At 32.5% G+C, this 11,783-nt stretch overlaps 3 protein-coding genes across 3 annotated transcripts; 2 read left to right on the top strand and 1 right to left on the bottom strand.

The window, feature by feature from the left end:
• The first annotated feature begins 131 nt into the window (after nucleotides 1–131).
• On the top strand, nucleotides 132–1,024 carry LOC123679817 (NADH dehydrogenase [ubiquinone] 1 alpha subcomplex subunit 6). The gene is made up of 3 exons (XM_045617316.1): nucleotides 132–354; nucleotides 418–533; nucleotides 840–1,024. The coding sequence occupies exons 1-3, from the start codon at nucleotides 228–230 to the stop codon at nucleotides 957–959; spliced, it is 363 nt and encodes a 120-aa protein (XP_045473272.1). The 5' UTR covers nucleotides 132–227; the 3' UTR covers nucleotides 960–1,024.
• A 1,065-nt stretch (nucleotides 1,025–2,089) lies between these two features.
• LOC123679815 (venom serine carboxypeptidase-like) lies at nucleotides 2,090–3,917 on the bottom strand. Its single transcript, XM_045617314.1, has one exon. The coding sequence runs from the start codon at nucleotides 3,661–3,663 to the stop codon at nucleotides 2,200–2,202; it is 1,464 nt and encodes a 487-aa protein (XP_045473270.1). The 5' UTR covers nucleotides 3,664–3,917; the 3' UTR covers nucleotides 2,090–2,199.
• Nucleotides 3,918–4,983: 1,066 nt separating this feature from the next.
• LOC123679816 (venom serine carboxypeptidase-like) lies at nucleotides 4,984–6,688 on the top strand. The gene has a single exon (XM_045617315.1). It carries the CDS (start codon nucleotides 5,156–5,158, stop codon nucleotides 6,563–6,565), a length of 1,410 nt encoding a protein of 469 aa, XP_045473271.1. The 5' UTR covers nucleotides 4,984–5,155; the 3' UTR covers nucleotides 6,566–6,688.
• The last annotated feature ends 5,095 nt before the right edge of the window (nucleotides 6,689–11,783 follow it).

Consider the following 11,783-nt stretch of genomic DNA (forward strand, 5'->3'; position numbering starts at 1 on the left):
TGAAAAATATTATTAACAAAATGTAAAAATAAAAGTAGTTTTTCTCTTTCCGATGTGCGTCAAAATTTTTCAATGATTCGAACCAGAGTGAAATCAAAACTAGAAGTCTGTGGTAAAATCATGTCATAAGTCATAATAAAGTTCTAACAACTGCATAAATTTTAGGTTATACTTATGCATTACATAAACTAAGTATCTATAACATTTATTTTCAACATTAATTAACTATGGCTTCTCAAGCAGTTAAAACAGGTTTCAAAAATGTAAAACCAATTCTATCGGTCGATAAAGATGAAGCTAAAAAGAGAGTTTTGAATTTATACAGAGCTTGGTATAGACAACTTCCATATATAGGTTAGTGCTTCAATATAATATGGAACGTTTTGCACATGATTAAATTATTGAAACCGTTTTCAGTAAAAAAATACGACATTCCAAAAACTGAAGAGCATTGTCGTATAAAGCTACGATCAGAATTCATGAAACACAAAGATGTTAAAGATATACGGATAGTGGATATGTTGGTTATAAAGGTAAAACCTTAGTATTGACTTCTTGAAGATTTGAACAAATACAGATGATTCTGCTCAATTGTACTATCCCAGTACTATAGTAGAATATTTGATTTTACATTGTCATACCATAATTTTGCAACACATTTAAAGTGGAAAGAGATTATATTGAATCGTGATTAATTTTTTTGTGATAAATATAGAAGTGCCTTAGTGGTACCAGAAGAAGAGAGAAGAAGTGTGATTTTCTGTATTGAGCAGAATTGATTTGCATTAACATTTCTGCCCTTGTATTATTCTTATTGGCACTATATATTTTTTTTCAAGGGACAAATGGAACTGAAAGAAACTGTGAATATTTGGAAGCAAAAAGGCCACATTATGGCATATTTTCAAGATACCATTGAACCAAAGCCAAAAGATTTCTTGTCAAAGTTTTTATCTTGAAAACTTATTGTGAATTCACTAGAAAAAAGGTTTGAAGTAGAATAAATAATATTCAGAGAATTTGATTTAAGTATTTCTTATTAAATCCTTCGATATTTATATTATTATTGCTAAATCATTCAGAACCTATTTATTGTTAATCAACCTGTTCATTAACTTAGGATATTATAGTTAAAGTTTAGCTATCTACATTTATTTTACCTAATATACCGATTGGTAGATGAGAAATATTGAATAATAGTTGGATTGTTTCAACCAATTTTTATATTCATCATAGCAAAGTATATTGAAAATTATTTGTTCGAATAATTTATTGGTAAGCAATACACATATACCATTACCGATATCATAACTAATATAATATGCAAGTAATTTTATGGTTATAATACAATACACCTACGATGCTATTGTTATGGCTGAATAAGTGTAACAATTCATAAACTGTTGAACTAGTAGGTAAAGTCTGAATATTCTGTAGTGGTAGAATCTTAGTTATCTGAGGTAGCCCTTATCAGATAACTGAAAACTAAGATATTCCAGATTTATGTTTTATCCGTTCAAAAAATGAACAACAATACTCCAAAAGGTTTATTAACATTTTGAATATGGGAATAACTCCACTAGAACAGTAAAATAGGTATATATGCATTTCTGTATCATATATCTCATTATTTTAAATTGTTATTGGAGAAACCTGTACTCTACACATTTAGCTTGGCTAAATAAAAAAAAAGATGTGCAACATAAACATTAAAAAAAATAGTAGAGAGCTTAGTTACTAACATGTCTTGGATAATCAGGTTCTTCATAGATAGGATTCTAAGATTGGCTCTACTATACATAGTGTGTTTCTTTATCATTGCATGATAATGTAAAAAATCAACTACATTGATTTGTTAATTAGTAAACTTCCCATTTGTGATTTATTTTCAAAGCACTTTTGCAGCTACTGGTGGATGAAATAGTTATAATGAGCAATGTTTGAAGACTATAAATTTTTTTGTTAATAGAGAAAATCGAGTTCGTAAGGAAGTATATGGAAATTAACTAATTTGGTATATTTTCATCAAGGGGAAATTACTTTGTTATAATCATTATGAATAGGTATGGTTTCAGTTGCAAAGTCACTATTGGACATAAAATGAGAAATTTATTTTCAATTCAATTTTTACAAGTGTGATATGTATAAACATTATTATGTATATTGAAAAATTGAATTATAATTATCACTTAAATATTATTAATCAGTCATATTAATCAGATTCGATGTATACTCCAGTGGGAATGCTTCTGAATTGAAAGGTTTGTTTCTGGTAAACCTATTAATTAAATCAAACGCCCATTTAGGTTGATCATGAGGTACCATATGGCCAGCATTTCTCACCAATATTTCAGTTAAATTTCCAGCTTGCTTCACATATCCTGCAAGTTCTGATTCCACATACCATTTGGAACGTTTTGCAGTTTTATATTCTTCTGCTGCACTGAACTGAAGATTTTTCAAGTAATTCTCTGTTAAAGGATATGCAACAATGATATCCAACTGTCCATTATAGATCAAAACTCTGTAATAGTTCAATAATTCAGAAACCCATGGAGCTACCGATTGCATAACATCAGCCATTAAATTAAGTTCCACTTTTGGATTTTCTGCTTGAAACACTACATCTCCAACATGTATAGCAGCATGAACATCGTCTCTCTGTAGATACGCAGCCAATAAATCAAACTCTTTATCAGTTTCAACAGGGTACAAAAAATTAAAATAATTATCAAATCCTGTGACATTCTTAAAATAAGAAGTATGGTTATTCTGATCTCCATTTAGTAATTCATCGAACAACTTGAAGGCATTAATCCAATCTTTATTTTGTATGTATTTGACACCTTCTTGTTCATAATTCTTAACTTGAGCAAGAGCTTGGGTATCTATCAATCCAAGTTGATACAAATAATCACCATATTTCAGTTGATTCACAGGATCACTAAGTCCATTTCCAATTGCAAGTCCTTGTAGATTTATTTTTACCTTTCCAGTTGGATTATTTTTGTGTATAGCATATGATACAGCTGGTACATACTTTCCTCCGTAAGATTCTCCAGTAACAAAAAAAGGATTATTTTGTAGCTTTGGGAAAAGCAAAAAAAATTGTTCCAATGCATTGTATAATTCTTCACCAACTTGCGTTTCGTTTTGAGCATATCCACCTTCATTAGTAAAACTGAATCCTGTACCTACTGGACTATCAATATAGATAACAGAGTGGGTTTGTGTCCAGGAGTATTGCCTGATTTTCAACCCTTTTTTAGTTTTCACAGAGAATGGACCATTTTCTGCAAACAGTCCAATCATCGAAGATGCACCAGGTCCCCCTTGTAACCACAGCACAACAGGTGCATTAGCAAAATCATTTTCAGAAGGGAAAAACCAGAAAAAGAGATTAGAATTGAATTGTTTGTTCACTGTAAAATACCCAGAATAACTTTTCTTGTTCTTGAATCCATTGAAATGTACTTCAGAGGCAGCAAGAGCATCATCGATTTTATTTTCTTCAATTAATGGTGTTAAGATAAGTGGTTTACCAGGATTGTCACTAAATTCTAATGCAGGCGGGCTTTCCAATTTCGGATAGAAGTTTGGGAATGCTGATTGGATTCCATGCAGATATAAAAAAACTGTACTCACTCCTAGGAGGAATCTCATTTTTATTGAGGAATCTTTCAATTTCAATACTATGTACTTCGACAACCTGTTGATAGGTTGAAAATTTATCTGAAGAAGCTTTGATTTTATATGATCACTTTATCTTTAAAGGTCGACCAAAGATTAGTAGGGTCAATAAGTTCAATATCAGTTGTTTATAGACTTTATAAGGCTGTGGTTCAATTAGAGACTAATGATTTCATAAGTTGTTCTTGTAATGTTTATTTACTTACACAGCAGACTACCGGTAGTTCACCTAAATATAACCTAAGAATGAAAATGACCTATTCATTTTGGTGATTTAATGAACTAATGTAAATATAGGAAACTACTTAAATGTTATGAATGTGTCAGAAATGGTATCGAACAATGGATGGCGCTTGCTGATAAAGAAATCTACTGCAACTTAATTAACATAAGTCACTATAAAGAAATCTTCAGTGACTTAATGATCTCCTTTTTGATTGGCCGCCAGTCTCTGAGCATAAATATGGTGACTTTTTGTTTATATTCTGCGTTTACTGGATTTTTGGGATTTATTCAAATTGTAGGGCTCATTTTTAGTCTCTGTAGAAGGTATTCTTCAGTTGAATAAATTTGTTCTATATACATATCTATCAGGCACAATAATTTTGACGAAGTGACAGTTCAGTTCAGTCAATCGTATTCTTGAGTCATTTTTAGGCTCAATTTAAACGTATTGTGACCGCTGTGTTCTATTAAGTCACTTAAAAATCGGATATTCATGAGTGTGATCATGCGCCTCCCTCTGAATCCGCCACTGAGGGCATCTCAATTGTATTGCTCAATTCTCGGAGTTCCCAAATCCGGTTAGATCCACAGAAACTGAAGATCAATAGGTCTAATTGATTAATAGAGTTCACAGAATATCTCTTAGATAAATGACAGTTTGTAGTTCCATAAAATTAGATTCAATAGAAAATCTTATCCACCCTGTACATCATATACTTACTAACAAGTAGGTATCTTTTGATGAGATTCTGAAGAAATAGATTCGATTTGAGAGAATGAGAATAGCTTTAAAGAATTCTTGGCGAAACAACTCAATTGAAGAAATTCATGTTCAATTTGTGTTATAACATAGACAAATAATTGATCCATCAATCATTCGTGTTTTCAATTGTAATAGGTATGATTGAAAATCAAGACTGATGAAATTTTCACAAAATCAATCACCTATTCCACTTCCTTATTTTCAATAATTGGAAAATGCCATATCATTTTATAATTTATCATCTTAGTATCGATATGGCTAAATATTGATACAAATGTCATCATTTTATCTTTAATCAGGAGTTTGACACGGATTAAAACAATCATTCAAGATAAAAGATGATCTTTTCAAGATCAATTCAAATAATTTTCAGGTGATGCGGATAATCTTCGACTATATATTTCATTGAATGAAATCATATTCAAGCTCACAGTGTAAAATTTATTTTGAAACTAGTTTACATCCTGCTGATTGAGTATGAGAGTAATTGTGATACTACCCGTATTTTTGGCAACAGTGGGGTTAGTTGCTTGTGGTTCTGGTTTTCGTGATTTATACAAAGTGAAAGAAATACCTCTAGGACCAAATGAAGATCCTGGTGAAGCATTAATATTGACCCCTTTCCTTGAACAAGGTAACATCGCAACAGCAAGAAAACTAGCAGAAGTACCGCAAGAACTTTTCCTTGGAATCAAAAGCTACTCTGGATATTTCACTGTAGACAAGAAGTTCAATTCAAATTCTTTCTTTTGGTTCATTCCTGCTACTGAAACCGACTATAGAGATTCTCCAGTTCTTCTTTGGCTTCAAGGAGGACCTGGAGCTGCCTCCATATATGGTAGCTTTAACGAGAATGGTCCTTTCGAAATGATAGATGAGAAGAACATCAGATTGAGGAGGAACACCTCCTGGACAGCGAGTCACTCAGTGTTGTACATAGACAACCCAGTGGGCACTGGGTTCAGTTTTACTGATGGAGGATGGTGTAAAAGCCAAGAAGAAATTGGTGAGCATTTATACAGTGCCTTACTGCAGTTTTTCCAATTATTCGAAGAGCTACAAAACAACGATTTCTACGTTACTGGGGAGTCTTATGCTGGTAAGTATGTACCAGCTGTTTCATACACCATCTACAAGAAAAACCAAGCTGCGGACCTGAAAATAAACCTGAAAGGACTTGCCATTGGTAATGGACTCAGCGACCCGATCAACCAGTTAAATTATGGTGACTACTTGTATCAGAATGGTTTGATTGATTCAAATGGGAGAGAAATCATGAAAGACTTGGCGAAGAGGGTGGCCGATCTGATAAAAGATAAAAACTACGAAGAAGCATTCGAAGTTTATGATTCAATGTTGAACGGCGACCTGACAAAGTATCCAACTGCTTTTAAGAACGCCACTGGTTTTGACTATTATTACAATTATCTGAAAGCTAAAGGAAGCATAGATGATTCTTATTCAGTTTTCATCCAGCAGTGCGATATTAGAAGAGCTCTTCATGTGGGAAATAAATCAGCAGTGTCAGATGATGAAGTCGAAACAAGTCTGAGGCAAGATTTCGTCCAAAGCGTTGCACCTTGGGTTTCAGAACTGTTAAGTCATTACAGGGTGTTGATTTATAATGGACAATTGGATATTATCGTTGCTTATCCACTCACAGTTGACTATCTTAGAAATTTGAATTTTAGTGCGTCTGAAGAATACAAGACAGCTAAAAGGTATGAGTGGATAGTGGATAATGACATTGCTGGATACGTAAAAGAAGCTGGCAATTTGACAGAGGTTATGGTAAGAAATGCTGGACATATGGTGCCAGCTGATCAGCCAGTTTGGGCCTTAGATTTAATCAGTAAATTTGTGAGAAATATACCATTGCATAATTAATCGTAATTTTTCTTTTCTTTTTCCTTATTTCTCGCAGATTTGTATCCAAATGATATTATTTTTTATTCATTCTCTACCTTATAGTTGTGTGATTATGATATTATAATTTTTTATTTATACCTACTTAATTCTTTTTTCATTTTATCGAAACCTGTCTTTACTCCTATTCTTTATTCTATCATTGTATTCATTTTTAATATTTTTTCAATTTCAACAGGAATTGAGAAGTAAATACAAAGCGGTTCTCAAATTTTATTCATTTATTTCTCTTCTTCCTTTTTTCAAAATTATTTAATATGATTTGATGAAGAAAAAGTCAATTTTCGTTTCACATGTACCAGTTTTTATTGGATATTAAAATAATAAACTATTAGTTGATCAGAAATTATTATGCTCTTTTTTCACTGGCTACATTTCAATTTATTCAAGAGAGTTAGTGATGTGAATTCAGATTTTTCAATTTTTGTTTTTTGTCCCATCAGAAGAGAACTTTAAGCCTGAAATGTTCTGAATTTGAGCAAGGATGGCATCAAATTATTGACTTCGACTCACTAATGATAATCTAGGTTAAAATAAATTATTTCGGAAAATCTGATAGAGTTGAGATTTTTAGGGTATTCAGAAAGTTCAAAAAGTTCATAGAAAAAAAAAATAATTCAAGAATTCGTGGGTTAATATCGGAAGTTCCATTCATAGTTAGCTTCCAACACTTGGACTTCTATATTCTACCCGGATAGTACTATATTGTATCAAAACTGCAGAAATTTTCACGGATTCGTTTGTCTGTGAGATGCTATCATCAATTTCGAGACATTCTGAGGAAAATGTCTTGGCACCCCATTGTCAGATTATCGAGATTTGTGAGAAACAAATCACATATCATATGTAAATGACATCAATAGTGATCACAATTGTTATCCCTGAGGATATATGATTATGATTTTCCCATTTTCCCCCATTACAGCTCGCGATGCCTGGTTATGAACATTTCGGCTAACATATTTGATATTATTGGACATCAGATATATGAGGATTCAGTTATTATGGTCTCTCTTAAAAAAATCTCACAATATGTCGTTTCTCGGTCATGTGAATTATTCTGGCGTCATCTAGTGGCATGAAAAGATGTATGGAAGATCTTGGATTTTGTATCTCATTTCATAGCCAATGTGGAGCAGTGTATAAAAAATTATCGATGGCGGTGCCTAATATAACCAAGGAAGATCATTTCTCAGTCGGGTTCTGGCCGCCGAACATCCAAATTCCATCAAAACCAGAAATGAGAGCTCTCCGATTGATGAGCAAAAACCCCGAAAATTGCAAAAAATCCATTTTCAAAGCTCTATATCTCGAAAACTGTCCATTTTTGAGCTTTGTGGCTAAGGACTTTTCTGATCAGTTCATCAAGAACTACAACATATCAAAAATTCAGCCAAATTCACGGAAAGCCATTTTCCATACTAAACGTGCGGGGTCCTTTGAATATACATGGTGTAGCATGCTACATTGCAAATTAAATATATTCAACTAATCAGGAAAATTGATGAAAATCTGGGCGTACGCCAATGCGTATCTTCGTGCATGTGTACCCGATACTGTGTGTCATATCATTTCTATTCCTGGTTTCTTTGAATGAATGTTATCGATAATTATGGCAGCGAAATTTATAGAATTGTTTTCCTCTATTACATTAGTAAAACCCTCAAAAAACGTTTTTTTTGGTATTTTGTTCTATACTAAATTCCTGATTGGAGTTCCTGATAAAAACTGAAAGTTAGATTATTAAATTAAGAGTCCCTTGTCAAAAGACAGCCCAACATTATTGTCAATTCTAAGCTTACAAGCCGAAGTATTTACCTACTCTCCTTACTATTGAAGAACTGTTAGACCCAAGTTCTTATCAACTTCGGTGGAGGAAGATTGGCTCAGTATAGAGCTAGGACTTTTACATTTTCAGGGGAGTAATTTGTGAATTTAAAAATTTCATTCTTTATTCTTGTGCATATTAAAATTTCAGATTCACTTATATATTTCTATTTCAATTTTTGTTAAATATTGTATGCAAATTTTACTGACACCAGATATTTTAAAAAATCAGATTGTAAAATACTTGTTTGAATATAAGAGGTGTTTGATCGACCTGGGTTTTTGTCCCTTCCATTTGGTGAATTCAGAGATCAGAACCACGAGTCACGACTCAAAACAAATGACTGTGCTCGGGCATTTTGAGTTGTACCAAAGAGGTTACAATAGAATAACAGTTTAAAGTTTCGCGTGGAATTTTATGAAATTATTTCCATGAACACAAAACAGAAGGAATTGGGATTTTGGGTGTTCATATAAAAAAATAATTTCAACCTCCTTGCATGAAGTCAAGATGAGCAGAATCATATAAAATACAGGAAGTATATAGAAAAAAAAAATATTTCAGTGACAATAGATTTGACCGAAATCAAATTTTGAGTGTTCATACAGAAAAACAATTTAAAGACTTTTACAAAATTTCATGATTGGAGCATCACAGAATCTCGTAAATTTATAGAATTCAAGAATACCAACAAAAATGAAGAAAACGCTTATGTGAAGCCATTCATGTGCCAATTGCACCCTTGAAATTTTAATGTATACATTTATGTGGCTTCCTTGGGATCAATTGGCGCATGAATGGAATGGCGCTCATAAGCTGCTGGCTTTAAGCCAATGATTTTTTCCAAAAAAGTGATGAATGTTGAAATGTTGAAAGTAGGTACCTATCATGTATCTAATTCTATGTCTTCATGGCATGCCACAGAGCAGAAAGATTTATGTTCAGAAGAATGAATTAAGTATATTGAAGCAAACATATACATGCGAAATTTCGTGGAATAATTCCATAAATATGTGTAACGAAAACTTCTGACTTTACGACAGTATTTTTCTTATTCATTTCGAATAACTTACCACTTCGTTTCCTTTTATGCTCTCTTTGCCCCATGTATATTGAGAGTGCATATTAATTGAAAAGTTGATGAAAAACTTATATAGCTGAAGTCAAAAACCTGTCTGCCCTTGATAGGTAAGCGATAAGAGTTCCAAGAAAATATTTTATTATATCCTTTTATGAGTATTGATCGTCATAAAATGATATCTAATATCTTTGGAATATTAATGGTCCCATGATTTCTTTTAGGGTTTTAGGTCCGTAATAAATATATTAGCATCGCAGGTAAAACATTTGCCAAGGCTGTAGTCCACTTCAGCAAAAATTTACTCGATTTCTCTTTGATTGAAGAAGAAGTCAAAATAATTCCTCATATCTTTTATTTTTGAAGTTTAGTTCAATTTCAGCTTTTAATACTTAGAAACAATTAATCAAAGTTTGTATTTTGTATTGAAATGGGAATATTATTGCAATGGACTAGTTTTCATTTTTTTGTTAAGGATTAATTCTAAAAATTTAAGTAAAATGAAACAAAAATGTGGAAGAATCATTGAAATATCTCTAGGAATGAAAAAGTTATGGGACTTTGAAGTTGCGCTTGGAAGAATAATTTCATAGTACGTGTAAGTGGCGTGACGTCACACACTAGACGACTGGTATTCGCAGAGTACTTACGAATTCATTGATGTACAATCACTTGTGCCGTTCGTGTCCTGTTTTGTTCGTTACACGATGGCTGAAATAACTTACTATATACATACATATAAAATACTTTTTTCTCTTTTTACTTTTTACTCCTCACATAAATATGTTTTGCCATTGATAGACTTCAACAACCAGTACTCAACTACAAACTGTTTATGAAACGTTTTTTAAATAAATCATCGTTATAAGTTGAACCATGATGAAGCAAACTCAAAAGTAGATACTTACTTAAAAAGTTTAACTCCTTTTATTTCAGCACTGACATAAGATGGATTCGAAGAAAAAAACTCCATCACTGCGAATATATCTATTTTAGGCAAATTGTCACTTGGTCCTTTCACGAAGCCTTCTTCCATTATGGTGACATAAAAACAAAACTCGAGTTAAAACTACACTTTACAACTACAAACGGCGCGAGAGCCTTGGCGCGGCTAAGTATTTAAACGTAATTTATGGTGTAGCGATCACAGGCAAGTGCCGTGACGTCACAGACCAAAGACGTTCCGCTCTAAAATACGTAAATTTAAATAATCTATTTGTCAGTCATTTATCGATGGATTTTCAAAATTTTTTCACTGATTTATCAGTTTTGCTCTATATTTTAATTCTATCGTGTCGAATATAGTATTATCAACATCACTAAACTAGTCCATTACTAAAAATATATGATTGAAAAACAAAACAGTATATCATTTTGTCCGCATTTCTCCTACTTTCGTTGAAAATAGCCATCTTCTAAATGAGAGGCACCATTACTATAATTTTCTTATGAGGTTTTACAGTAGGTAACCTCAGTGTTTTCTCAATGAAAAACGGACTGAGTCTTTGTAGGTTTAGCTCACAGTAAATTCTACCTATTTTTGCACTATTTTTCTGCCAATCAATGATTCTCTATCGTATATTTCATCAGAAGCTCAGAGCTATTTCAAAATTACTGTTTCTCACGCAATTATAACTCTATTATAGGTACCCCACTATGTATGCACATCATGACGAAATATTATAAACACACAGTAATGATTTGTAGTTTACATAGCATGAGTTTCGAATATAAGGGCTATAACCCCACTCTGTTGAAAGATACGATAAAATAGCTTTTCATGCGGTGCTAATAAAGCAAATTTTATGGTCAATAATTCATATAAAATGAAAAATCAGCACCACGTTGCTTGCGCTGCCTCGCTGCCTGTTTCTAAATTCAATAAGAACGTATGCATTAAAACACCGCAAATCCTAACCAAAGATTCATTATTTCTCCAATCACTAATTCATTTGAAAAAAAAATATATGTGATGATTGATATTATCTTGGGGGATTGGAACCCAAAGTTGTTTGTTCGTAAATACGAATCGAATAGTTTTAATTTCCCTTCAAATGTTCGGTTAATTATTAGGAAAGGGTGAAATATGAAAACCGAATGAATACATTTCTCTGTCCACCATATGCTGTCTAGAACTCATCTACCTAAGGGCTTCTGAAATTCGGTGCAGGATCAGTTGCTGTAGCTAAATGTAATGCATGAATTTCAGAGATTATTCAATGTATTAGGTGTAGGTACAACTTTGCTTCCGCTGTTTTTCAATAGATATCTGT

Source organism: Harmonia axyridis, chromosome 5 (genome assembly GCF_914767665.1).
Source record: "Harmonia axyridis chromosome 5, icHarAxyr1.1, whole genome shotgun sequence".
NCBI lineage: Eukaryota > Metazoa > Arthropoda > Insecta > Coleoptera > Coccinellidae > Harmonia > Harmonia axyridis.

Bases quoted from the DNA above. Each gene is read 5' to 3' on its own strand.
- LOC123679817 (XM_045617316.1), top strand. From the start codon at position 228: ATGGCTTCTCAAGCAGTTAAAACAGGTTTCAAAAATGTAAAACCAATT. The intron at 355-417 runs GTTAGTGCTTCA...AACCGTTTTCAG, and splicing joins TAGACAACTTCCATATATAG to TAAAAAAATACGACATTCCA. The intron at 534-839 runs GTAAAACCTTAG...TTTTTTTTCAAG, and splicing joins TGGATATGTTGGTTATAAAG to GGACAAATGGAACTGAAAGA.
- LOC123679815 (XM_045617314.1), bottom strand. From the start codon at position 3,663: ATGAGATTCCTCCTAGGAGTGAGTACAGTTTTTTTATATCTGCATGGA.
- LOC123679816 (XM_045617315.1), top strand. From the start codon at position 5,156: ATGAGAGTAATTGTGATACTACCCGTATTTTTGGCAACAGTGGGGTTA.